The sequence below is a fragment of the Nerophis lumbriciformis genome, linkage group LG18, assembly GCF_033978685.3.
Source record: "Nerophis lumbriciformis linkage group LG18, RoL_Nlum_v2.1, whole genome shotgun sequence".
Classification (NCBI taxonomy): Eukaryota; Metazoa; Chordata; class Actinopteri; order Syngnathiformes; family Syngnathidae; genus Nerophis; species Nerophis lumbriciformis.
The window spans coordinates 20,915,109-20,942,590 of NC_084565.2; the positions used below are offsets into that span (position 1 = coordinate 20,915,109).

The 27,482-nt window shown below is 39.2% G+C and overlaps 2 protein-coding genes across 4 annotated transcripts in view; one reads left to right on the forward strand and one right to left on the reverse strand.

Moving 5' to 3' along the window:
- Window positions 1-240: 240 nt before the first annotated feature.
- The window catches only part of LOC133617678 (Rieske domain-containing protein), an 81,671-nt gene continuing 54,429 nt past the window's right edge, over window positions 241-27,482 (forward strand). The window contains exons 1-4 of one of the 3 annotated variants that reach the window (XR_009817050.2): window positions 241-545; window positions 931-1,046; window positions 9,195-9,376; window positions 20,988-21,083. Coding sequence is in view for 1 of the 3 variants with exons in the window: in XM_061977812.1 (XP_061833796.1) it covers window positions 365-545; window positions 931-1,046; window positions 9,195-9,293 (396 nt within the window). In the remaining 2 variants the exon portion in view is untranslated. Of the gene's footprint in view, window positions 546-930; window positions 1,047-9,194; window positions 9,536-20,987; window positions 21,084-27,482 lie in introns of those variants that run through there. The other 2 variants (XR_012050946.1, XM_061977812.1) reach the window with 2 other exon arrangements.
- Window positions 24,254-27,482, reverse strand: part of cilp2 (cartilage intermediate layer protein 2) — a 75,372-nt gene continuing 72,143 nt past the window's right edge. Inside the window, exon 10 of the mRNA XM_061977407.2 lies at window positions 24,254-25,178. The gene's annotated coding sequence lies outside the window, so the exon portion shown is untranslated. The remainder of the gene's footprint in view (window positions 25,179-27,482) is intronic.

Genomic DNA, 27,482 nt, shown 5'->3' on the forward strand with positions numbered 1-27,482 from the left:
TTTTGACGTTTTTGTCATACCATTTTGACATTGTTCACAAATTATGCATTAATTTATAATTTATTTTCATCCCATTTTCTGATTCTTCGCTATTTCATAGCAAAGCAACATTTTTTGTGTTTACTTTGTAGCCATGTTTTATTTGAACCTTTTATGATACTGTCAAGCATGTAAACAAACATCCAAGCAGGGATGCCCGGGAAATGAGTACGCGCATCATGCGCGTCCATGTGTGAGAACTCCTGTCACGTGACACTCCCGACCACTGTGCCAGCCTCGTAAAAGAACTAAGAACACATTTGTTATGGAAATATAGATAAGTGGGAGATTTCGACGCTATAAAACCTAGCGAGGCTGTTTTTAAATGGCGTCATTCCCCGCCGATAAAGAGAGCAGCGTTGCATGGCGACACATCGGCGCTGCCTCGGAGCTCTCCAGGAAGAGATGCCGACTGATGTACTCTCCCCTCGGCCGTCAGTCGGACGTGTGCCTCTTCTTCGCGAAAGGGGAGTTCTTCGCCATGGACGCCCGCTGTCCACACGCTGGTAAAGCTCCTTCAAACCCGACATTTTCCTAAGCCAGACTGTGATGTATTCCTCGCAGTCAAGCCAGCCACCACTTCGAATAACACCAGGTTGATTTATGGTGCGTGGCACTGCGTGCTTATATCCCGCATTACGGTAAAAAAAAAAAACCCTGCCAATGACGATTTCAAAATAAAATCTGACATCTCGCTAGACGTTGTCATTAAACGGTCATTTCCGTTTGAATACTGCATATTAAAACTCAAGTATATGTTTCATCTGCACTCTGACAAATACCAAACCGCATCATAATACAAAGCCAGAGTATACGAGTCCATGCTGAGTCGGCATTTCAAAGTAAAAGCTTGTTGAAATGTAGCACAAAAATAACAATGTGGCATTTCAGGAGGTCCTTTATGTGAGGGTGACATTGAGGAAGCTGACGGGATCCTGCGTGTCTTCTGTCCATGGCATGACTACGACTTTGAACTCAGGACTGGGTTGTCAGGGACATCACTAAAGGTCAGTTCCCTTTGACTTAGGCACATGTTCGATAAACGTTGGACTTAAATGTCCCCTATATTTTATTGAACAAATGTGTTTAATATTTTGGCCAATTTAACATTACACACAGTTTGAACAGTAACACTGTGTTTAAATTAAGCTTGTCCTGATACCAATATTTTGGTACCGGTACCAAAATGTATTTGGATACTTTTCAATACATTTCTAAATAAAGGGCACCACACAAATTGAATTACTGGCTTTATTTTAACAAAAAATCTTATGGTACATTAAACATATATTTCTTATTGCAACTGAAGAACAATTTTGTCCTTAAATAAAATAGTGAACATACTAGACCAGTGGTCCCCAACCACCGGGCCGCGGCCCGGTAGCGGTCCATTGATCAATTGGTACCAAGCCGCACAAGAATTTTTTATTTATTTATTTATTTATTTTTATTAAATCAACATAAAAAACACAAGATACACTTACAATTAGTGCACCAACCCAAAAAACCTCCCTCCCCCATTCACACTCATTCACACAAAAGGGTTGTTTCTTTCTGTTATTAATATTTCTGGTTCCTACATTATATATCAATATAGATCAATACAGTCTGCAGGGATACAGGCCGTAAGCACACATGATTGTATTTTTTTATGACAAAAACAAAACAACCCCCCCCCCCCCCAGTCATTTTCAAGCGTTGACCGGTCCGCAGGTACAAAAAGATTGGGGACCACTGTACTAGACAACTTGTCTTTTATTAGTACGTAAGCAAACAAAGGCTCCTAATTAGTTGGCTGACATATGCAGTAACATATTGTGTAATTTCTCATTCTATTATTTGTCAAAATTATGAGGGACAAACTGTAAAAAATTGATTATTAATCCACTTGTTCATTTACTGTTAATATCTGGTTATTTTCTGTTTTAACATGTTCTACCTACACTTCTGTTAAAATGTAATAATCACTTATTATTCTCTTCTTTGATACTTTACATTAGTTTTGGATGATACCACAAATTTGGGTATCGATCCGATACCAAGTAATATATGAATAATTTATTAATATGAATTTTAAAAAAAGGAAAAAAGAATTTGTGAAGATAAAAAATATCGATGTAATCATAGTAATATCGACTAGATACGCTCCTGTACTTGGTATCATTACAGTGGATGTTAGGTGTAGATCAACCCATGGCATTTGTTTACATTCAGGAACGGTGTCATTAGCGGTGACGCCGGTGACCCATGGTGTGTAGTGAAGCATGTTTAGCTATTCCTCGTCTTGCAGGGATAATACTTGTAAGAAACATACTTTATTTGTCGCCATGGAGGCGAGGATCGGTGATTCAAAAGTAGCTAAAACACTGCAACTGGGCGTTAGCCGCTAGCTAGCCATGTCTTAAAGCACCTCTTCCTGAGGGCGTTTCAGTGTTATAGCTTTAACTTTATCTTTAGTTTTTAGGACAAAATGCATCCATTCCCTCTTTTCTGTATACATACCGTGTCTGCTTGTAAGTACTCTGTGACTGTGCGCTGCCGAACATGCTCTTCTGCTCGTAAAACCAGCAATGTCACGACGTCATGCCCTTTAAAAAAAGTTAAAGTTAAAAAAAATTAAAATAAAAAAGTGGTGGGGGGAACGGTACTTTTTAGAGGCGGTATTGTACCGAATATGATTCATTAGTATTGCGGTACTATACTAGTACCGGTAAACCGTAAAACCCCAGTTTGAATATAGGAAAACAAAAAACTACTTTATTCAAATTATTCTTTGATGTACCAGATAGAACCCACGTACCACAGTTTAAGGATCACTGCCCTATATGATATAAAGATGAGCTTGCTCTGTGTGTAAATAAATAACCGACTCAAAGCAGGCTGTTGCTACAAACCTTAAAATGAGGTATTCCTTTATCAGTCAGTCAGTTACAGATGAAGGAGATTGATCTTACTGTTTATCTTCAGCAAAAAATGAAAACCTAGCATGATGTTGCTGGTAAAATGTGACTGTCTTGCTCACAAGCTACAAAATGCTAGTACTAACATAAAATAGGGTGTCCACACTTTTAACGAAGAGCCACTTACAGACAAATACTTAACATTACAAACGCGCATGGCATGACGTGCATAAAAATTACGGAGCTGCAACAATGCATTAAGGCTGATTGTCGCAAAGCATCAGATATTTTCTAGCATCCAACATCAACTTTTCCCTCAACTACGACCATCATTGCTCGCCTGCGACAGGAAGCTAACAAGCCAAATTCTGGAGTCTGTGAACATTGCTCCAAAGTACAGATTTTGTGATGATTTATACAAAAGTAAACAGTGACATGTGCAAAGCCAGTAATATTTGATAAAACAAGGCGGAGGTAAAGAAGTACTTCCCAGTTTATCCCTTCTTTATCACACAGGAAAAACCCGACAGGTGAACAGCTGATATTACTACTTCCGGCGCTGACGTAAGACAACCATGTGACTCGTGTCACATATGTAACCATAAGATGAACAAATATATGACAGTACTAAGACTATAGTGGCCATAAACAGTTAGCTTCTACAGCTTGGGTGCCCAAAGTGTGGTGCGTGACACGTTTGTCATTGGCTCTCGGCACATTACACAAAAAAACACCTGCAAAATTTTTTAAAACGGCAAGATGCACAATGAGAAGAAAACTAAATGTTGCAGCGGCTAATAATAACACAAAGCTTTGTTTTTTTTTTTAAAAACACAAAAATAAACTATATATATATATATATATATACCGTATTTTTCGGACTATAAGTCGCAGTTTTTTTCATAGTTTGGCCGGGGGTGCGACTTATACTCAGGAGCGACTTATGTGTGAAATTATTAACACATTAACATAAAATATCAAATAATATTATTTAGCTCATTCACTTAAGAGACTAGACGTATAAGATTTCATGGGATTTAGCGATTAGGAGTGACAGATTGTTTGGTAAACGTATAGCATGTTCTATATGTTAGTTATTTGAATGACTCTTACCATAATATGTTACGTTAACATACCAGGCACGTTCTCAGTTGGTTATTTATGCCTCATATAACGTACACTTATTCAGCCTGTTGTTCACTATTCTTTATTTATTTAAAATTCCCTTTCAAATGTTTATTCTTGGTGTTGGGTTTTATCAAATAAATTTCCCCAAAAAATGCGACTTATACTCCAGTGCGACTTATATATGTTTTTTTCCTTCTTTATTATGCATTTTCGGCCGGTGCGACTCATATTCCGGAGCGACTTATACTCCGAAAAATACGGTGTGTGTGTATATATATATATATATATATATGTATGTGTGGGAAAAAAATCACAAGACTATTTCATCTCTACAGGCCTGTTTCATGAGGGGGGTTCCCTCAATCATCAGGAGATTTTAATGGGAGCATTCACATACCATGGTTTATATAGGGCACAGAGTGGGTGGGTACAGGCTGGCGTAGGGGCGTGGTGATTGGCTCATGTGTTACCTAGGAGGTGTTTCCGTCTGTGGCGGCATGCTGTTACAATTTCGCTGCGCTTGTTGAGGGATGACAGGTCTGGACGGTAAATAATAAACAGTTTCTCTTTCAAGCATAGGTTGCATCTTTTATTACTCGGTTAATCCTACATATGTGTCGGATTAACCGAGGGGGAGTTCAAAACCAGATGGAACAATCACAAGGCTTCTTTCAGGAACCAAAACCTGCGGAATACCACAGAACTCAGCAAACACATTTGGGACCTCAAAGACAATAATGTTGAATATTCAATAACATGGCAAATTCTTGCATCCAGCACACCTTACAATAGTGGTAATAAAAGATGCAACCTATGCTTGAAAGAGAAACTGTTTATTATTTACCATCCAGACCTGTCATCCCTCAACAAGCGCAGCGAAATTGTAACAGCATGCCGCCACAGACGGAAACACCTCCTAGGTAACACATGAGCCAATCACCACGCCCCTACGCCAGCCTGTACCCACCCACTCTGTGCCCTATATAAACCATGGTATGTGAATGCTCCCATTAAAATCTCCTGATGATTGAGGGACCCCCCCCTCATGAAACAGGCCTGTAGAGATGAAATAGTCTTGTGATTTTTTTCCCACACATACATATATTGCGCTCTACTACGGTATCGAGCACTATTTTTTGGATAACCTTATTAAGACATATATATATATATATATATATATATATATATATATATATTGATTTTACGGTAAAAACAGCAGTTCAGTCACTAGAATTTTTACGTAAAAACAACAGTGGTACAATTTTTACATTTACAGTAATGTACTGTAAAAAAGAATGGCCATAGATTTTACGGTAAAAAACTGGCAGTTCAGTCACTAGAATTTTAACGTTAAAACAACAGTGGTACAATTTTTAAATGTACAGTAATTTGGTGTAAAACCCCCTTTAAATTTCACGGTAAAATTTTGGTGACTGAGCTGCCAGTTTTTTTACCAACAAAAATCTGTAGATTTTCTAACGAGTTACCATCTATTGAACCTGAACATCGTGAACCTGAATACCGTATATTTATATATGGGGGTATGAGGCTAACTTCCTCAAACGTGGTGCCGTTGCATGGTAAACATTGCTTTTTTGCCCACGGACCACTGAAACATTTTCACTTTGTCCTTGGAGGAAACAAGTTTGGGCACCCACATGCGTACTGGTCAGAGAACACAATGAAATGAATAGAATTGAAAAGAACAGGGGAACTTATGACTCCTGGTTGGTTAGTTGGTCCAGTAAAACACAACTTGAAAAAAACATTGCTGTGTCTAAATTGTAGGCAGTGCTGTTAAGTTGATTTGTCTATGAGGATGAGTGTAGAATGCAGCAACTTTGAGGCATAATGCAGCTGATCTGATGATAAACTAGTTTGAGAAGCATGTTTTTGTTTTATTCATAAGACTGCTGTACTTTTCAGTTTTGAAAACATTGACTATTGTGTGTGAAGTCCTACTTAAGGTTACATTCAGTTTAAGAATTAGGCCATTGAGTAAAGATACCGGTAAATGTTGTGATGGTTGATAGAATGTGGATGAAGGATACTTTATTTATTTTACTTTTAGTTTTTCCCAGCTGAGAGATTGCCACCTTATTGTGGTTAAGAGCTACCAGCCGGAGCTTAGTCCTCAGGTGGGACATCTAAGTTGTACAGGTGTGAAGGTAGAGGCCTGACAAAGTGCTATGTTCTTCTCCAGGTTGGAGTTGGAATCAAAATGCTTGATTTACTAAAGGTTTAAGTGTACTAAAACATGTGCAAACTTTTTAGCACAAGCAAAGCTGATGTACTAAACGTGTGCAAAGTGGATTGCTTCTCTTAAGTGAGCAGAATAAGGCATACAATCAATTTTGCATCTCTGTAGCCATTAATATGCAAAATATATGCTATATTTATTGAGCATGTGCAATGTAAAATATCAACGCTCCTCACCGCTTTGTAAAGTTAAAGTACCAATGATTGTCACACACACACTAGGTGTTGCGAAATTTGTCCTCTGCATTTGACCCACCCACTTGTTCACCCCCTGGGAGGTGAGGGGAGCAGTGGGCAGCAGCGGTTCCGCGCCCTGGAATCATTTTTGGTGATTTAACCCCCAATTCCAACCCTTGATGCTGAGTGCCAAGCAGGGAGGTAATGGGTCCCATTTTTATAGTCTTTGGTATGACTCGGCCGGGGTTTGAACCCCCAACCTACCGATCTCAGGGCGGGCGCTCTAACCACTTGGCCACTGTGAGCACTACTTTGTGTTTTATTTAGTAATTGTGCAAACTGACCGTTGCATACACAGTTATCAGTGCTCGCGCTGCACAGACAAATGATGGACAAACGACAATTCTCCGTCATATTTGTGTCAACATTTTTGGATGGTCAGAAGTAAAAAATATGAGACACTATTCAGCGACATCATTTCATAGCTGCTAAGGGACTTAAGGGCTGATTAAAACAAGTTCAATTAATGTGTTTTGGTGCCCTTTAGTATTTTTTTAATATCATTAGTTTTTTTCACGTAAAATATGTTTTTTTCACGTAAAATATATATCATTAAAATATTTTTGATATGAAAAAATACTTCTTGAAGTATGCATTTTTTGCGTATTGAGCTGAGTAAGTACAGCCTCTCTCCAATGCACCTTCAGCGGTAAAAAAAGAAAGGAAAATAATTTTTCAAAAAGGTGTCAGCGTAGATGCACTGCGCTACTGCTTCTAAAATGCCCATAAAAAGTGGTAGATGTCTCCTGCATGTTTGAATGAATGTGCAGTGTCTCAGTGGTGATGCCCCGTACACGCAAAATCCACTTCACAATTCTACACACAGTTTTAGTAAATCACAGGCAACACCCTAACAATAGTACATGCGATGTTATAGATTGCTCACGCTGTTAAGTGTGTGGTATTTGGATCTTAGTAAATCAGGCCCATACTGTAGCGAACAGCCACATTTTAATGAAGAAGGCAATGTAACTTTGTATTAGCACAGAAAAATAGTGTTGGAGCATTGTGGAACCACGTGTACACACGATGCCCCCTTCACATTTCTGACCTCCCCCTCATATATGCCCGCCTAGAACCGGCCCTCACAAAGTATTGCTTGATAAACTTATTGTCAGCATTATTTTGAGTATTCCTTTCAAGTATTCCTTTCAAATGCAATGAACTATGATTTCTCATTAGTCGTTTGTTTTTTTGTTTTAACCATTGTAACTGGAAGGTCAAAAAACAAAGAAACAAAACTATGAGAAAAAAAAAATTACTCTCAACTCTTAACTTACACTTAAATAAATATTGAACATCTTGAATTGCAGTTTTTCTCCAGATTGAAACACTAGGTCAGGTGGTGTGTTTTGTTGTCTTTTTTTTTGTTTCTGTCACTTTTCAACAAATTGGGCATACTGCTCGTTTGTCTTTGTTTATGGGCTCATTCATCTTGCTCACTCGTTTGAAGCCAAAATATTCCCACATATATATAATTTGGCTTTTCAATCATCTTTTTTCCTCCTAATTTTTGTTTCTCACTAGCGAGTTGCGACTAGCATGCTTGATGATTGATTGATTGAGACTTTTATTAGTAGATTGCACAGTGAAGTATATATTCCGTACAATTGACCACGAATAAGATTTTCAACTTGTTTGAGTCGGGGTCCACTTAAATTGATTCATGATACAGATATATACTATCAGATACAGTATATACTATCATCATAATACAGTCATCACACAAGATAATCATCAGAGTATATACATTGAATTATTTACATTATTTACAATCCGGGGTGTGGGATGTGGAGGGGGGGGGGGGTTAGGTTTGGTTGTTATCACCACTTCAGTCATCAACAATTGAGAACAAAGAAATGGACATTGAAACAGTGTAGGACTGACTTGGTAGGATATGTACAGCAAGTAGTGGACATAGAGAGAGAGAGAGAGATCAGAAGGCATAAGAAAAAGTGTCCACATTTGATTATTTACATTTGACTATTAACAATCCAGGGAGGGTGTTAGTTTAGGGTTGAAGTTGCCTGGAGGTGTACTTTTAGTGCGGTTTTGAAGGAGGATAGAGATGCCCTTTCTTTTACACCTGTTGGGAGCGCATTCCACATTGATGTGGCATAGAAAGAGAAAGAGTTAAGACCTTTGTTAGATCGGAATCTGGGTTTAACCTGGTTAGTGGAGCTCCCCCTGGTGTTGTGGTTATGGCGGTCATTTACGTTAAGGAAGTAGTTTGTACTTTGGTATCAGGGAGGTGTAGCGGATTTTATAGACTAGGCTCAGTGCAAGTTGTTTTACTCGGTTCTCCACCCTGAGCCAGCCCACTTTGAAGGCTCTCTGTTGGTGCATCATGTGTGTATAAGCTAGCAGTTCCCGCCTCCGCCCACCGAAACAAGCATTGTGGATATTGACAAGAGGATTCACTCTTCATTTAATTTTGCAATTGAATAAACGTGCTCAAGTGCTTGTTTGAAAACAAAAAACAATGAAAGCAAACACACACAAACATTAAGTTTTAACAGACGGCAAAACTATCAAGTTCATTTGATTTATCATTTGAATAATTGTTTTATTGCCCAGGCTTACCTACTGTATGTTTCCCATGTTGCTTAATTTTTGTTTCCATTTGTTCAGCAACAAGTGCACGAGGTCAAACTGGAGGACGGTGACGTGTACGTGAAGCATGCAAGCTGTCTCTCCCTGCAGCCATTTCCTGTCCATCAGAAGACCTGAGCTTCATCAGCTTCATCCACCTTCGTCGCGCCGCCAAGTCTCTTGATTACCGGGACGTCAAGTCAGTAGCAAGCACATTCAGGGTATTTATTAGACTTCCCCTCCACCCCCCACCCCCACAAATCATAGCCATCTGAACACATTACTGAGTCTTATCTGTCAGTTTTTTTTCAGACTTTGTACTTTGATTGCAAAAGAACTCAGGCAGTGACCATATCAGAGTTGTTTTAAGGAAATATCACTACATTGTTTTAATATGGACAGACCAGCTGCTCACTTTTCAAACAAAACCTGAACTCTGAATCCAACATACTGTACTTCCTCATGTTTGTACCTCACATTTTGAGCCTGACTGCATCTTTTACGGTATTAGCCAGAGTTAGATATACTCTTGATAAATCCAGATTTATCCCAGGGCAAGGTACAGTCTGTCTACTCCAAGCTATATCCAATCCAATCCACTTTATTTATACAGCACATTTAAACAACAAAATGTTTCCAAAGTGCTGCACAACAATATTAAAAACAATATTAAAATATTATCCTTAGCTCCACCAATGACTGAATAAAACCCCCCCAAAAATTAAAAAAACAATATATACGCATAGTAGGGGTATATTTTGACCTAGTTTAGACCCTCAGCTTTAGTATTTACTGTATTCTGGGTTAGTCCCCCATGCATTGCGTATGTTCAGAGATGCAAAAGTTTAGTCTAAGATTAGACTTAGACAAACTTTAATGAGCCACAAGGGAAATCGTTCCATACAGTAGCTCAGTTACAAAGGATGGAAAGGATAATCCACACAAACTTGTGGATGGACTGCAAATGTTTGTAAAATCTTCATTAGGATTTTCTTGCTCAATACATGCCGTTTTTAGAGATTACATTGTATCAAACCGCCAAAAAAGTGTAGCACATAAGAGTCCTTCAAATAAATCTAATTTCTTAGACAAACTATTAAAAAAAACTTGTATGTGTATTTTTTTCAGTCTTTATAAATGTTTACATGTTCTGTTTCTGCTACAATTACAAAACCCAAAACCAGTGAAGTTGGCACGTTGTGTAAATCGTAAACAAAAACAGAATACAATGATTTGCAAATCCTTTTCAACTTATAGTCAGTTGAAAAGACTGCAAAGAAAAGATATTTAATGTTTGAACTGAGAAACAACATTTTTTTTTGCAAATAATCATTAACTTAGAATTTAATGGCAGCAACACATTGAAAAAAGTTGGCACGGGGGTATATTTACCACTGTGTTACATGGCCTTTCCTTTTAACAACACTCAGTAAACGTTTGGGAGACCAATTTTTGAAGCTTTTCAGGTGGAATTCTTTCCCATTCTTGCTTGATGTACAGCTTAAGTTGTTCAACAGTCCGGGGGTCTCCGTTGTGGTATTTTAGGCTTCATATTGCGCCACACATTTTCAATGGGAGACAGGTCTGGACTACAGGCAGGCCAGTCTAGGAACTGCACTCTTTTACTACAAAGCCGCGCTGTTGTAACACATGCGAAATGTGGCTTGGCATTGTCTTGCTGAAATAAGCAGGGGCGTCCATGAAAAAGACATTGCTTGGATGGCAACATATGTTGCTCCAAAACCTGTATGTACCTTTCAGCACTAATGTGTAAGTTACCCATGCCTTGGGCACTAATACACCCCCATACCATCACAGATGCTGGCTTTTCAACTTTACGCCTAGAACAGTCCGGACGGTTCTTTTCCTCTTTGGTCCGGAGGACACAACGACCACAGTTTCCAAAAACAATTTGAAATGTCGACTCGTCAGACCACAGAACACTTTTCCACTTTGCATCAGTCTATCTTAGATGAGCTCGGGCCCAACGAAGCCGGCGCCGTTTCTGGGTGTTGTTTATAAATGACTTTTGCTTTGCATAGTACAGTTTTAATTTTCACTTACAGATGTAGCAACAAACTGTGGCTACTGACAGTGGTTTTCTGAAGTGTTCCTGAGCCCTTGTAGTGATATCCTTTACACACTGATGTCGCTTTTTGATGCAATACAGCCTGAGGGATCGAAGGTCAACGGCATGCTGCTTACGTGCAGTGATTTATCCAGATTCTCTGAACCTTTTGATGATATTACAGACCGTAGTTGGTGAATCCCTAAATTCCTTGCAATAGCTTGTTGAGAAATGTTGTTTTTAAACTATTTGACAATTTGTTCACGCATTTGTTGACAAAGTGGTGACTCTCGCCCCATCTTTGTTTGCGAATGACTGAGCATTTCATGGAAGCTGCTTTTATACCCAATCATGGCACCCACCTGTTCCCAATTAGCCTGTTCACCTGTGGGATGTTCCAAATAAGTGTTTGATGAGCATTCCTCAACTTCATCAGTCTTTTTTGCCACTTGTGCCAGCTTTTTTGACACATGTTGCAGGCATCAAATTCCAAATGAGCTAATATTTGCAAAAAAAATCACGTTTCTCTGTTCGATAGTTAAGTATCTTGTCTTTGCAATCTATTCAATTGAATATAAGTTGAAAAGGATTTGCAAATCATTGTATTCTGTTTTTATTTATGATTTACACAACGTGCCAACTTCACTGGTTTTGGGTTTTGTATAATAGCATTTTGCTGTCACCTTTTCCAAGCCTAACCGAAGACCTGTGTACTGATGTCATATAGCACCAAGTCCACTCACAATGAACCGACATGTCTCCGGAAGTGGATGTTTCCGTCTGCTTTTTTCTAACCCATCTGCTGACACAGTGGGATTCAAAGCAAGTTTTAAAAACGCCACAGGAAGGTAAGGTTCCCATAATTCAAATGATCCAGGGACTTAAAAACTCTGGTGTTTTTCTGTCTGTGTGCTGAATCTTTAGCGGTGAGTGCAGGCGCTATAAATTCTGTCAGCTCCATTTCCTGGCAGAGAAGCACAGCAGCGAGTCACGAAGGTGTTGGTGTCTCTGCTGCCTGATGGGAAGTTTTATTACAATCATAATTTCACCACTTAAATTCACTAGATGCCCATTTCTGGTCTTTTTTTGCAGGACTGTATTACTCATCTTGTTGCACATACCGGAGAATATTGTGTTTAACTTTGTGTTTATGCATTTATGATTTAAAATGTAAGATCTTTATCTTATTCTCATATATGCAAAGTAACAGCAACTTTTAATGTAATAGCTGTTGCGCGCAAGAACTTACTTACAGTGCATCCAGAAAGTATTGACAGCGCTTCACTTTTTCCACAATTTGTTATGTTACAGCCTGATTCCAAAATGGAATACATTCATTTGTGTCCTCAACATTCTACAGCTAATACCACATGATGACAATGTGAAAATGTTTGTTTTTTTAAAATTTGCAAAGTTGTTGATGCACCTTTGGCAGCAATTACAGCCTCAAGTCTTTTTGAATACAATGCCATAATTTTGGCACACCTATCTTTGGGCAGTTTCGCCCATTCCTCTTTGCCCATTCCTCTTTGACCATCATCATAAATGCGGCAATGTACAGAGACATCCTAGATGAAAACCAATGCTTCCCATCTAGAGTGGAGTTTGAGAGGTGCTGCTAAGAGGAGCGGGTGAAACTGCCCAAAAATAGGTGCCAAGCTTGTGGCATCTTATTCAAAAAGACTTGCGGCTGTAATTGTTGCAAAAGGTGCATCAACAAAGTATTGAGCAAAGGCTGTGAATACTTATGAACGTGTCATTTTTTCAGTTTTCTTTAGTTCTAATAAATTTGCTAAATTAAAAATATAAAGTTTCACATTGTCATTATGTGTCGAATTTTGAGCACAAAATGAATTTATTCAGATTAACATTTGTCCATAAAATACTGAGAAGCTGCAGAAGCTGTGTATCAATTTGTTGTGTCTCGCCCTGACTCAAAAAAACTGGATGGTCGAGCAATAGCTTTGGTTGACATCGCTTGTTATTCGGTGTGTATTGATTCATTTTAACAACAATTCGATTCGATATTTGTGGTTGCCGATACGATTCAGGAACAATCTCATTTTTTCAGAACGGTATGATCTGAAATGTTTCAGTGAGTTAAAATAAACTTAGTAACTGTTTAGCAAAAAAAAACAAAAAAAAAACACTGACTGTGAAATAAATAGTAGATACTGGACACTGCAGTTTCCTCTATCCCTGTTATTTCTTATAAGGGAAGTAAATATAAATGACATATGAATACAAACAAGCAAAATAAAACAATTAATGGCCAATGCATTCACATCTTATTTGAATAAAGGGACTGTTTGCTACTTGCTCACAGTTAGATTTTTCAAAAAATATAACAAGAACACATTTGTGTTAAAACTGTCTATAATTTTTACACTTACTAAGTTTATGTAATAAACATTTTTATCAGCCCGAATTAAATGATTGGTGTTTACGGCAGTCACTCCCCCTGTCTCATGCACACGTACGCGCAGAGAGCTCGTACACAGATATGAAATCAGTCCAAAAGAAGCAACGAACAATTTGCAGTTATGATATAATATACCGTATTTTTCGGACTATAAGTCGCAGTTTTTTTCATAGTTTGGGGGTGCAATTTATACTCTGGAGCGACTTATGTGTGAAATTATTAACACATTACCGTAAAACTTCAAATAATATTATTTAGCTCATTCACGTAAGAGACTAGACGTATAAGATTTCATGGGATTTAGCGATTAGGAGTGACAGATTGTTTGGTAAACGTATAGCATGTTCTATATGTTAAAGTTATTTGAACGACTCTTGCCATAATATGTTACGTTAACATACCAGGCACGTTCTCAGTTGGTTATTTATGCCTCATATAACGTACACTTATTCAGCCTGTTGTTCACTATTCTTTATTTATTTTAAATTGCCTTTCAAATGTCTATTCTTGGTGTTGGGTTTTATCAAATAAATTTCCCCAAAAAATGGGACTTATACTCCAGTGCGACTTATATGTTTTTTCATTCTTTATTATGCATTTTCGGCCGGTGCGACTTATACTCCGGTGCGACTTAAACTCAGAAAAATACGGTACACTAAACGACAGCTAACACTAACTATCTAAATCGTAATTATTAGTGTGGTAAATTATACCGTGTACATTTTTCGTATGATTGTGAACTAGCATGTATTTGTATTTGGTCACAGAATCCTTTAGAGGATTATTCTAGTGGGAAATATACCCTTAGATAGCTTCAGGTGCAGATGTCCATCACAGCTCATCCAGAGACTGGGGGCTATTGCTCCCAGGACATTGGGGGACTTAAAGGATAGCAGCAGTTGGATTTTAGGTGGAAGTGTAAACACAATAATGACATCTGGTAAGAGCCCCCACCGGTAGGAGTAGAGATCAGGGGTTGGAGGTCACCCGACACCATTGAGCAAAGGTGTTGTCTGCATTTGTACAAAAAAACTGAGTGTTGTCTAGAATCGCCGGCCCTAAGGCTATGATTACAAAGAGTAAGGGTCTTTGTGTAAAAGGTATTTCAGGACAGTGGTCCGAGAGGACATCAGAAGAGTAATCATGCCCTTACTCTTTCTCCTGGAAGCTGCAGTTCCAGTCTAAGGCTCGCTAAAACAAATAAAGCTTTTTGTTCGACGATACCTCGTTGGTGTCTTCTTCAAACTACCAACAAATATACAACATTACACTAAATTGGCCCTAATGTGTAAATGTGAGTGTGAATGTTGTCTGTCGATCTGTGTTGGCCCTGTGATGAGGTGGCGATTTGTCCAGGGTGTACACCGCCTTCCGCCCGAATGCAGCTGAGATAGGCTCCAGCACCCCCAACAACACTCAAAGCAAATGCGAGTGCATGAGGTACTGTACATACTGTACATACGTAATTACGTCATGTACAGTATCTAGAAGCCGTAAGAGGGCGGGATATAATGCTTAAAATACATTGGAAAGCTAGCGCCCTCTAGGCATCTGTGTACGTGTTGCAAATAGGCCCTTTAAGGTTTAATTAACAAGAGGAAACATTTTATGCTCACATTTGTAACATTCAAGTGATTTTCAATAAAACCACAGTAAGCAACATTTTAACAATAGACTGCTAAATAAAGTTCCCATACAGCATCTGTTTTCCACCCTGGCGCCGCCAATGAAGGACATCTCTGTTGATGGTGTTGGCTCCTTGCTTCCTAATTTCCATAGCCTACTTCATCCAGCTCTTGTATTTGTTTGTTTCTGATCTCCTTGTGTTCCGGAAGTCGGTGCGTTGACATAACTTGCGGTCGCGTATTTTGTGGCTTAATTATTGTGTTGTCATTTGCCTTTGTTGAGGCTTTTGCCATTGTGCTGTAGCTTAAAGTTGTGTTTGTTGTAATCTATGATGTTGTATTGTGGCATTCACATTGACCTTTCTTGACCACTGTATGTATCCGACATTTTTGTTTTGATAACGCCGCAGACGAGCAAATAGACTTACCGTTGAACGTCCCTATTTTAATAGTGCTAAAATTCATATAAAGGCTGCCGTTCTTAAAACCAATGTTTTCCTTCTTAAAACCAATGTTTTCCTTCTTAAAACCAATGTTTTCCTTTTTCTGGTATCGATAAAATCTATTGATTCCACACATTTACGTACTTCTTGTCATTGAATCACCTCAACAGTGTACAAAACGTGTTATTTTCTGGCGCATTTAAAAATCTATTAAAATGCATCAGCTATTAAAACATAGGTGGTACTGTCAAACATAGATGGTACTGTCAAAATAAAAATTGCAAAAAACGTATTAAAAGTGAAAAAAATAAATATTTGAACTCCCAATTTGTAGAACCTATTCGACGCCGTATAAGCCAGTGGTACCCCTCGTAGTCTGCTTATTCGAGTGGAAATGGCGGGCATTTCCCCATTTCATCACCAGAACAGCTGAGCTAGCTTCCGGGGTTGGTTCCTCGTCTCACAAGATGTAGTTTCTCTTTCAATATCCTTTTTGAAAATGGCCTTGCAAATATATATCTGCCACCTAGTCCACGTTTTGTTCTCCTTCTCTGTTATCCCAGTATGGCTACGGCGCACACTTCCCACTTTCTGCTCAATTGAAACTTGTGATTGGATACTCACTTTGGAATGACAAGTGAGTATCCAATCACAGTCTCGCTAACATCAGGCTACCTAGATAGGCTACTGTCAACAACATGTGATCTGATTGGCTATCGCAACTGTCTATCAACTAGGTCTGCAACAACTAATCGATTAAATCGATTAAAATTGATTATAAAAATAGTTGGCGATTAATTTAGTCATCGATTCGTTGGATCTATGTATGCGCATGCGCAGAGGCAACTTTATTTATTTAAAAAAAAATTTTTTAATAAACCTTTATTTATAAACTGCAACATTTACAAACAGCTGAGAAACAATAATCAAAATAAGTATAGTGCCAGTATGCTTTTTTCCCCCAATAAAATACTGGAAAGGATAGAAATGTAGTTTGTCTCTTATCCGATTAGTAATCGATTAATCGAAGTAATAATCGACAGGTTAATGGATGATTAAATTAGTTGTTAGTTGCAGCCCTACTCTCAACTCTTATGTGTTCTCAAATTCATCCGCTAACGGTCCCGATGAGTATCCAATCACAGGACGCGTAAATGTCACGTTTAACGTGAGGCCAGATAGAAGGCCTTACTGACAACTCGCGATCTGATTGGCTATGGCAATTATCTATCAACTGTATGTGTCTGTTCACTTACAGTGCACGGACGCCCACGTAGTTGATTCTGAAGGTCCTGGGCAGATTTGGTACAGCATGGCAACATAAGCTAGCTGAATTGTGATTGGATACACACGCAAACCTAAAAACAACAGCACTGGAAGGAGCATAATATGACATGAAGAGAATATGAATATTTTTAGATGAACTGATGAAATTGAAAAACCAACACCATGAATTGATTAACGTGAACAAGTTGAAAAACGTATTCGGGTGTTACCATTTAGTGGTCAATTGTACAGAATATGTACTGTGCTGTGCAATCTACCAATAAAAGTTTCAATCAATCAATCAAAAATATTTAGGGAAAGTAAATAAAAAAATACTTGTATCTTTAATTATGATCATGATTTCTGGTTATTTTAGGCCAGTAGAGAAGGCCTTGCTGGCCCTGACGGCACACCACTGACTGTACCTACGGTTTATTTACCATGACAAAGTGAGAGAACCAGCAATCGCCATCAAAAACCCTTTATTTACAGCCTTTTAATCGTACAAAGTTTGTACAATACACCATTTACACATGAAGACATAATTCCAAACAAAAAAAAGCGACAACAAGGAGACTGGTGTCATCATGCAAGGGTTACCGTTTTTATTGATTGCTTTGAAGCAGCAGTCAACGCAAACTCCACATTTTCAAAACAGGTGACATACATACATGTGGTCAAGATGACACATTTTGTTTGCCACTGTGCCAAGACACTTAAAATGAGCAAGAAAAGTTGATTATCCCTTTCAACGAAACAACTTGCAAACATGTGTATGAGATCTTCCACGCAATTAATCAATCCACAATGGACAGCAAAACATTGCTTGGATGTATTTTTTGTGCCAATGCCATTTATTTGTTGTCTTTTTACTTACACTGTCAAATTTGACCTCTTGCAAAAAAAAAAAATGGGTCCAGAATCAGAATTGTATTGATTCCACTAAAAACTGAAATGCTGTAAATATTACAGAAAATATATGTAAACCAAAATAAAATATATCTGAGTATAAGAAAAGAAGAAAATAAAATATATTACAGTAAAGTATAGAAAATGATTAGAGTATAAGATATAGATTCTTTGTTTTGACGATGGTGGCAAAGGTCTGCAGACTGGTTGCTAACTGCCGTTTTGTGTGAAGTAGTTTCAAACAGGTTCTATAGAGATCTGGAGACGGTGTGCAGGATTACACCAGCTAGTTACTATACCTAAAGCAATTAAGTTTTTACTGCTTGGATGATATCGATGTTAACTGTTTTGCAAAAACATAGGGGAAATGTGTCAATCCAACGGTGACAAGGGGAAGAGATAGTGATGATGAAAACAGAGTACCGTATTTTTCGGACTATAAGTCGCAGTTTTTTTCATAGTTTGGCCGGGGGTGCGACTTATACTCAGGAGCGACTTATGTGTGAAATTATTAACACATTACCGTAAAATATCAAATAATATTATTTAGCTCTTTTACGTAAGAGACTAGACGTATAAGATTTCATGGGATTTAGCGATTAGGAGTGACAGATTGTTTGGTAAACGTATAGCATGTTCTATATGTTATAGTTATTTGAATGACTCTTACCATAATATGTTACGTTAACATACCAGGCACCTTCTCAGTTGGTTCTTTATGCGTCATATAACGTACACTTATTCAGCCTGTTGTTCACTATTCTTTATTTATTTTAAATTGCCTTTCAAATGTCTATTCTTGGCGTTGGGTTTTATCAAATACATTTCCCCAAGAAATGTGACTTATACTCCAGTGCGACTTATATATGTTTTTTTCCTTCTTTATTATGTATTTTCGGCCGGTGCGACTTATACTCCGGAGCGACTTATACTCTGAAAAATACGGTAGATGCCAGTTTATGTAAGCAGGTCAAAGCAATCAAGAAAAACTAATGCCACAATATGAAAACTGTTTTTCATCGTCTTGAATAAGAAGTGTTTTCAAATAATAAACGTGTTGCACTGTATACAAAACAACTCCATCCACTTCAAACATATTGGATCCAAATTCACAATCCTGCATGGAAGACCATTTGGAAATCCAAAAGTATATCATCAGAATCATATAAATTAAATGTGGTTCTTGCCTTGACATTGAATGACCATAAATTCAAGTTAATGAGACATTGTGCAAATCTGTGTCGTGGTATTGATAATAAACCATGTCAACGCTTAAAAAATATGGCTAATCTCCTTATGCAACCTCTGATTAAAATACAAATAGTAATTTTAATTTGTTTAATGTTTCTAAACATTAGGAAGTTAGTATATGTATTACCTTGAACCTTTTTTGCCTTTTTTCTGTGTCACTTGCGCTGTAAAAATTAATTTCCCACATTTGGAGAACGGTTACACCAGACCTGAGCAAATTAAGCTTTTCAATCTGGCCCGCCAGACATTCCCAAAAAAAATTGTTTTAGATCTTTTAAGATGGAAAGTGTAGCTGCCATTATGATGTGCAGTGATGTTTTCAAATGACCCTAAGTCTTGAACTATACAAAGTATTTTAATGGTTGGAATCTGCGCTTTTGCATGATATACTAGTTACCATGGTAATCTAATTAGTTACTATGGTAATCTAATTAGTTACTATGGTAATCTAAGTCACAGCAGCTCAAAGGAGGCACCAAGCAATGTGGGTGGGGAGCGTTTCCACGGAGTGTCAGCTTGAAATGCGGGTGTCAGGGACAGACGCAGAAAGAGATTTTTACGACAAAGTTCTAAAGCTTGGTGATGTATCAGATTGTAGGTGAGTTTTTTTTTACCCTTTGCGTTCATATTTCGCTGTGTTTGTTGCGTTTCGCTTGATTGTAAAATATCCCGATCGAGAGGGGGTGTGACGTTCATATGTTGTCAATATTCAGTGTTTTACCGTTCATAGTTAATATTGTAAATCCCACATTCTTTATTTTCATGTGCATTCTGGGTGTCTCATTCAGTAAAAAAAAATTAAAATTCCATTCCGTTTTTTAAGGCTGGTCTGTCATAACGTTTTTAGCTTTCAGTCAGACATTATCGAGAGGTTTTGTATTAGTGTTCCTAAAAATCAGATATACCGACCACCAGACACTTTTTTTTCTCTAAATTTGGCCCCCCGAGTCAAAATAATTGCTCAGACCTGGGTTACACCACCTGTGTGTAAGGTATTCCACAGTACCGGGACATGAGTGAAGCGAAGTTTTAATGTGTCATTAGGAGCAATATATGCTGTAAAAGTCCTAATGGAATAAATATCAGAGCTTCTATTAAGACACCAATTGTGCAGGATCTCTGGTTGAAAAGGGCTTTAGAGGACAATAGAAAAGAGAGAAATGCCGTCTCGTATAAAAGCGCTACGGTGCTTGCGTCCAACGATCTACCGATGCCAAGATGATACTACACTATGATTTCTATATCAAGCAAACAGTAAATCTCCAGCAAGCCATAATTCATTCTCCTGCCTGACATTTTACGATTTCTGCAAAGTGAAAGCGCTATTCCCACGAATGCCTTTTCCCACTGAGATAAACATTTTCTTTCCACACACAATAAATCTTGTTTTTGTGTGCTTGGACCGCTTAAACTAGCATCATTTCATCCCCGAAACGCTGCAAATGTTTTGCCTCCAAAGTTGCCTTTGAAGTCCCGCAGCAGGCCCAGTTTCCCATGCGAGGCCTTGGAAGGGCTATTATTGTTACCTTGTCGTTCAAACGCCCTCTGATAAGTTATTCTCATGAATAAGCTGTCGCTGCTGTCAAAGCATTCTCCGGCAAAAGCCTTCCGGCTTCCATGTGCAAGCACTTGTGTAGCCTCTGGTGATGGACTGCGAAGACCCCCAATTACTTCACTTTTTCCCAAACAGTGTTTCATCTGCCACTAGGTCATCTTCGTTCTACTCTTGACGTTTCCTCCAGTTGCTATGCAGATGTTAATGCCAAATGACCCGACGGACCTCGCTATTGTGTGAGTTAATCCAACCTCTCCACACACCTGGATTCAATTCGTGTCTCTCTTTTGCAGGTTGGATGAAACATCTGCTGCACTTTGTTTTCATCCACCCATCAAACCCGATTGTGCTTATGATCAGAGAGGCGAGAGTGGGGTTATAACACAAAGGTATGTTTGTTATTTGCAAGGTTCGCCCTGTGACGCCATAGGTTGGATAGCCGTTTTATTCAAAATCAATAGGGTACTTGGTCTGGCATTGTGCAACAATCACTGAAAGTTAGTCAGTGGACATGTAGGACTCGTAAATAACTAAGAGATTTTGATTTGACACCTCAGCAGTATGGTTACTGATCAAAATAGTAATGATTCTTATCTGCATATACAATATATATATATATATACTGTGCCCTGTTCAAATACATAATTTCATTTAAGCGCGGCATTACTATGAAACTTTATAATTGTTTGCTTTATTTGATGACCACGTTGTAGACGTTAATTCAAAATAAACAAGATTCTTGATATGAGAGAAGAGTATTTTCTGACAAAAAGGAAATCAGCAGACAGGTGACAAGTATTGTATCAACTGCTAAGTATCGAGTTGATATCTAACTTGTCCCTTTATGGTGGGATACTACTTGAAATCACTGGGATTCTTGATTTGATATATAATGTGGAAGCTTTAAAGAACTGCGCAATGTTTTCAAAGACTACAAAATAGGTGCCTTAATACCATGTATGCTCAATGCTTTGGTGAAAATACCCCAAGAATTAGTGTACTCTGACGAACCCTCTAGATCAGACCTGGGCAAATTAAGGCCCGGGGGCCGCATGCGACCCGTTAAGCTTTTCAATCTGGTCTGCCGGACATTCCCAAATAATTTTTTTTGGTCTTTAAGATGGAAACTGTAGCTGTCATTATGATGTGCAATGATGTTTTCAAATTACCTTAAGTCTTGAACTATACAAAGTATTTCAATGGTTGGAATCTGCGCTTTTGCATGATATACTAGTTAATATGGTAATCTAATTAGTTACTATGGTAATCTAATTAGTTACTATGGTAATCTAAGTCACAGCAGCTCAGACGAGGCACCAAGCAGTGTGGGTGGGGAGCGTTTCCACAAGAGTGTCAGCCTGAAATGCTGGTGTCAGGGACAGACGCGGAAGGAGATTTTTACGACAAAGTTCTAAAGCTTAGTGATATATCAGATAGTAGGTGGGTTTTTTTTACCTTTCACGTTCATATTTTGCTGTGTTTGTTGCATTTTTGTTGCGTTTTGCTTGATTGTAAAATATGTCGATTGAGAGGGGGTGTGACGTTCATATGTTGTCAATATTCCGTGTTTTATCGTTCATACTTAATATTGTAAATCTCACATTCTTTGTTTTCATCTACATTCTGTGTCATTCAGTAAAAAAAAATTTAAATTCCATTCCGTTTAAGGCGGTCTGTCATAAAGTTTTTAGCATTCAGATATAATGAGGAAGTTTTGTAGTGGTGTTCCTAAAAATACATATACCGGCCCCCAGACACATGTGTTTCCTCTAAAGTTGGCCCCCGAAGACAAAATAATTGCCCAGGCCTGCTCTAGATAGCCCTGTTGAAAGCAGACAGTTTTGGGACGCTGTTCTACTTGTCCCTTTTAGTGCAGTTGTAGTCAGATGTAATGTAAACTAATAATGTAAACTGTATTAGATATTAGGCAGTAAAAATATGAAATGTTTGGTTTTCAACATCTTCCTTTTTCTCTGTTTTCTTGTCTTTGGCACTTGATGTTTGGACAGACCAAGCAATACAAACAAGCAATTACCATATTTTTCGTACCATAAGGCGCACCGGATAAGGCGCTTTGTCGATGAACCGGTCTATTCGGGTCTATTTTCATAGAAAAGGCGCACCGGATTATAAGAGGTCATATTCTGATTTGTTTTCCTACAATTAAGACACCTCCTTGTTGTCTACATAACATGTAATGGTGGTTATTTGGTCAAAATTTTGCTTAGATCATGTTTTACAGACCGCTTTCTGACCGTCTCTTCAGGATGCGTCCTTTGGTGAGCGGTCGTATTTATGTGCCTCCACTTCTACTGCGTCTTCTCCCCAGTCATCTTTTGTTGTAGTTTTTAGCGCTTCCATAGTGGATCTACTAACAGATTAAGATACTAACAGATTATTTAACAACAGGCATCAACCTGCAGTCCACACGTATATTTTATCTTTGGCTGCCATTTACCCGTCACACTTATCATTACACCATGTAGCACATAAAATTGTCAGTAAGCACAACCAGAATTGGACAGACCATCCAGAGACTCAAATATGTGTATGCAAGCAATTACCATATTTTTCGAACCATAAGGCGCACCGGATTATAAAGCGCTGTCTATTTTCACAGAAAAGGCGAACCGGATCATAAGGCGCATTAAACAGGTCATATTCAGATTTTTTTTTTCCAAAATTAAAACACTTCCCTGTGGTCTACATAACATGTAATGGTGGTTCTTTGGTCAAAATGTTGCTTAGATTACGTTTTACAGACCGTTTTCAAGCCGCTTTCTCACCCTCTCTTCAGGATGCAATTACTACATATGTAAGTAAGGCACCCCGTCAATTTTTTTGAAAATAAAAGGATTTTAAGTGCGCCTTAAAGTCTGAAAAATATGGTACACAATGTCAAATTGGAAGTCAATTCTCCATTAATGTCCCTTTTAGGTTTACACACATTTAAGATCTGTAAGTGTAAAGCAACATGAACCACAAAGCAAAAATGTACAAACAATAAACGCTCGGTGATGACGCAAAAGTCAGGTGAACTCCCCGAAAGGGCCTTGTTACTTTAATTAGTTTTTATCTTGAAAATGACTGAGTTTGACTGTTAGTGTTTCGCCACGGTCAAGCTGCACTAATGGCTCCCAAAGGATGGCGCGGTTTAGCTTCTAATTAACAGCTGAAATATGTTTCCCCAGAGGAGCATAGTCACCCTTGGCTTGTGTTTTTGGGGATTAGTTCAGCTTGGAAGAGGTTCTGCAAATTGTCAAATGTGCAGATAAACAAGTTAGATTGTTTTGTGTTTTGATGTTAACAAATTAAGTTACACTTAATTTGTTTAAAAACAAATGTATTCAATTAGCTGTTTGAAATAATTATTTTGAATGCATGGATGCAAGGTTACATGTACCGTATTTTTCGGACTATAAGTCGCAGTTTTTTTCATAGTTTGGCCGGGGGTGCGACTTAAACTCAGGAGCGACTTATGTGTGAAATTATTAACACATTACCGTAAAATATCAAATAATATTATTATTATATTATATAAGATTTTGTGGGATTTAGCGATTAGGAGTGACAGATTGTTTGGTAAACGTATAGCATGTTCTATATGTTATAGTTATTTGAATGACTTTTACCATAATATGTTACGTTAACATACCAGGCACGTTCTCAGTTGGTTATTTATGCCTCATATAACGTACACTTATTCAGCCTGTTGTTCACTATTCTTTATTTATTTTAAATTCCCTTTCTAATGTCTATTCTTGGTGTTGGATTTTATCAAATAAATGTCCCCAAAAAATGCGACTTATACTCCAGCGCGACTTATATATGTTTTTTTCCTTCTTTATTATGCATTTTCGGCAGGTGCGACTTATACTGCGAAAAATACGGTACATGTTTTTTCAACAGCAGCTTTTTGTATTACGTTAAAAACATGGATTTTATTACCGGCTCATAAACATTCTGGGAGAAAATATGTCAGTTTGGAACCTAATGAGCTCTTGGTGAAAAATGAAATATTGAATATCGTCGTTTATGCTGCTAGAGATGCTCGTTTGTTTTGGTGTGTCATGTCACTATAACAAAGAAAACAGCTGAAAATGTCTTTCTAGATTATGTCCGTTTGAACAGAAAGAGCTCAGTATTTGCAACTTTTCCTTGCAGTGAAGGCCAATTTTTTTTGTTTTACGTTTGGGCTCCACCGATAATAGTTTCCGGTCAATACGTCTTTCATTCATGAAATCTCACCAAAGTCTTTAAATATATGCCAGCTTTTCATATAACTACAATATGTACTGTATGTATTTCAGGAGGAACAAAAAAAATAAAAGCAGAATATTAAAAACCATTCAAGTAAGTATAAGATTATTGGTTATCTTCAGCCAGGCTCGACACATGATTTTTCCACAGTAAAGAAGAAGTGCCTTTCTATCAAAAGAATGTCAGATTTCAGTTCCTGAACATGAGTCACCTTGAGTGAAGATCTGGAAATGACAAAGAAAAGAGGAGTCAGTCAGGTCTGATTCACAATTGGCATACCATATCTTCCAAAAAAAGCATTTTTAAGACAGTTTATCTTCTCAAACGACAATACTGTAGAAATGAAACTTGGAGTAGTTAGTGTACAACTTGGACAGTAATAGTAATAGTAATTTTTTATTTTTTATTTTTTATTTTTTTATTTTTATTTTTTCCCCAAGATGGCGGCGCGCACAGACGCAGCGGCTTACGGCTCTCCATTTCAGTGCTCTTTCTTCCTTCTTTTCTTCATGTTTTTTTTCCTTTTGTGCACCACCTGTACTGCAAACACCCGGTACACCCGCCAGTCACTCTTGGATATCGGTAACTCGCACCAGATATCTGTTTCGAGCAACTTTCACCACGAGCACAACATCCCAGATGACATAGCGAGAGCACAGGGCTCTCCGTGGTTTGTTGTCGGGTCTGGGAGAAGGCGCAGACGGAGGAGGGAGAGGAAGCAGAAGCGTGGCCGCAGGTCCGGCGTCTTGCTCAGGCTTAGGAAACAACCCCACAAGCCACCTCTACCGAGCCTGTTCCTCTCTAATGCCAGATCCCTTGTACAGAAGATAGACGACCTGGAGTTACAACTTGCTGGAAACCGCTATGTTCGGGACTGTTGTGCTATGATTATCACCGAAACCTGGCTTCACCCGGAAATACCCGATGCTAGCATGCAGCTAGCCGGACGCACTCTGCTCCGCCGGGACAGAACTAAGGACTCCGGTAAGAGCAGAGGAGGGGGGCTCTGTATCTACGTGCATGAGAACTGGTGCAACAACGGGACAATCACTGAACAGCACTGTTGCCCGGACGTGGAGTACATGTCTGTTAGATGTCGGCCTTTTTTTCTCCCAAGAGAGCTGTCTGTTGTTATCATCACGGCTGTGTATATTCCACCGGACGCCAAAGTAAACACAGCGCTCTCTCTTCTGCTGAACACCGTCAACGAACAGCAGCGGGCCCACCCCGACGGTGTTCATATCATAGCAGGGGATTTTAATAAGGCCAATCTGAAGACTGTACTCCCTAAGTTCTACCAGCACGTGAAGTGTTCTACAAGGGGCAAGAACACCCTGGACCACGTGTATACCAACATAAAGCACGTGTACAGAGCTACACCCCTCCCCCAGCTTGGACAGTCAGACCATCTTTCCCTCCTGCTCTCTCCTACCTACACCCCCATCAGACGCCAGGCCAGGCCTATCACAAAGACTGTTATGACCTGGCCTGACGATGCACTCCCCAAACTTCAGGACTGCTTCCAACACACAGACTGGGACCTCTTCCAACAACAGGAGCTGGAGACAGCCACAGGAACGGTGCTGGACTACATAAAGTTCTGCATCGGGAATGTGACTGTGGAAAAAACCATCCGGGTTTACCCCAACAAGAAACCCTGGATGACCAGCCAGGTCCGCACACTCCTCAGGGCCCGCGACGCAGCCTTCAGGTCAGGGGACAGGGCACTGTACAGTGTTGCTAGAGCCGACCTGAAGAGAGGGATTAAAAAAGCAAAGGCGGACCACAGGAGGTGCATAGAGTCCCATCTGTCCAGCAAAAACTCACGGGAGGTGTGGCGGGGCATTCATGACATCACGAACTTCAGAGGCTGCAATATGACAACTGCGGATCAGAGTGCGACACTGGCAGAGGAGCTTAACTGTTTCTTTGCCCGTTTCGAAACCCCCCAGCGACACTCATCTGCTCCAGCCCTGCCCCCGCCCCCACCGGGCTCCGGCGCCACTCCACTCACTGTACAGGAGCACAGTGTCAGACGAGTGCTCCTGGCTGTGAACCCCAGGAAGGCTACCGGACCAGACGGAGTACCTGGAAAGGTGCTCAGGACGTGCGCCCACCAGCTCGCTCCCCCCCTCACCAGGATCTTCAACCTCTCCCTGGCTCAGGCAGTCATCCCATCCTGCCTGAAGTCATCTACAATAATCCCGGTGCCGAAGAAGTCTCCCATCACCAGCCTGAATGATTACCGACCAGTGGCCCTCACTCCGGTAATCATGAAGTGCTTCGAGCGACTTGTTCTCCAGCACATCAAGGACCATATCCCTCCAGACTTCGACCCCCACGAGTTCGCATACCGGGCGAACAGGTCCACAGAGGACGCCATCGCTGTTGCTCTCCACTCTGCTCTGAACCACCTGGAGCAGCAGCAGAGCTACGTCCGGATGCTCTCTGTGGACTATAGCTCTGCCTTCAATACAATAATCCCGGACAGACTCTGCAATAAACTGGACACTCTTGGCCTCCCCCCT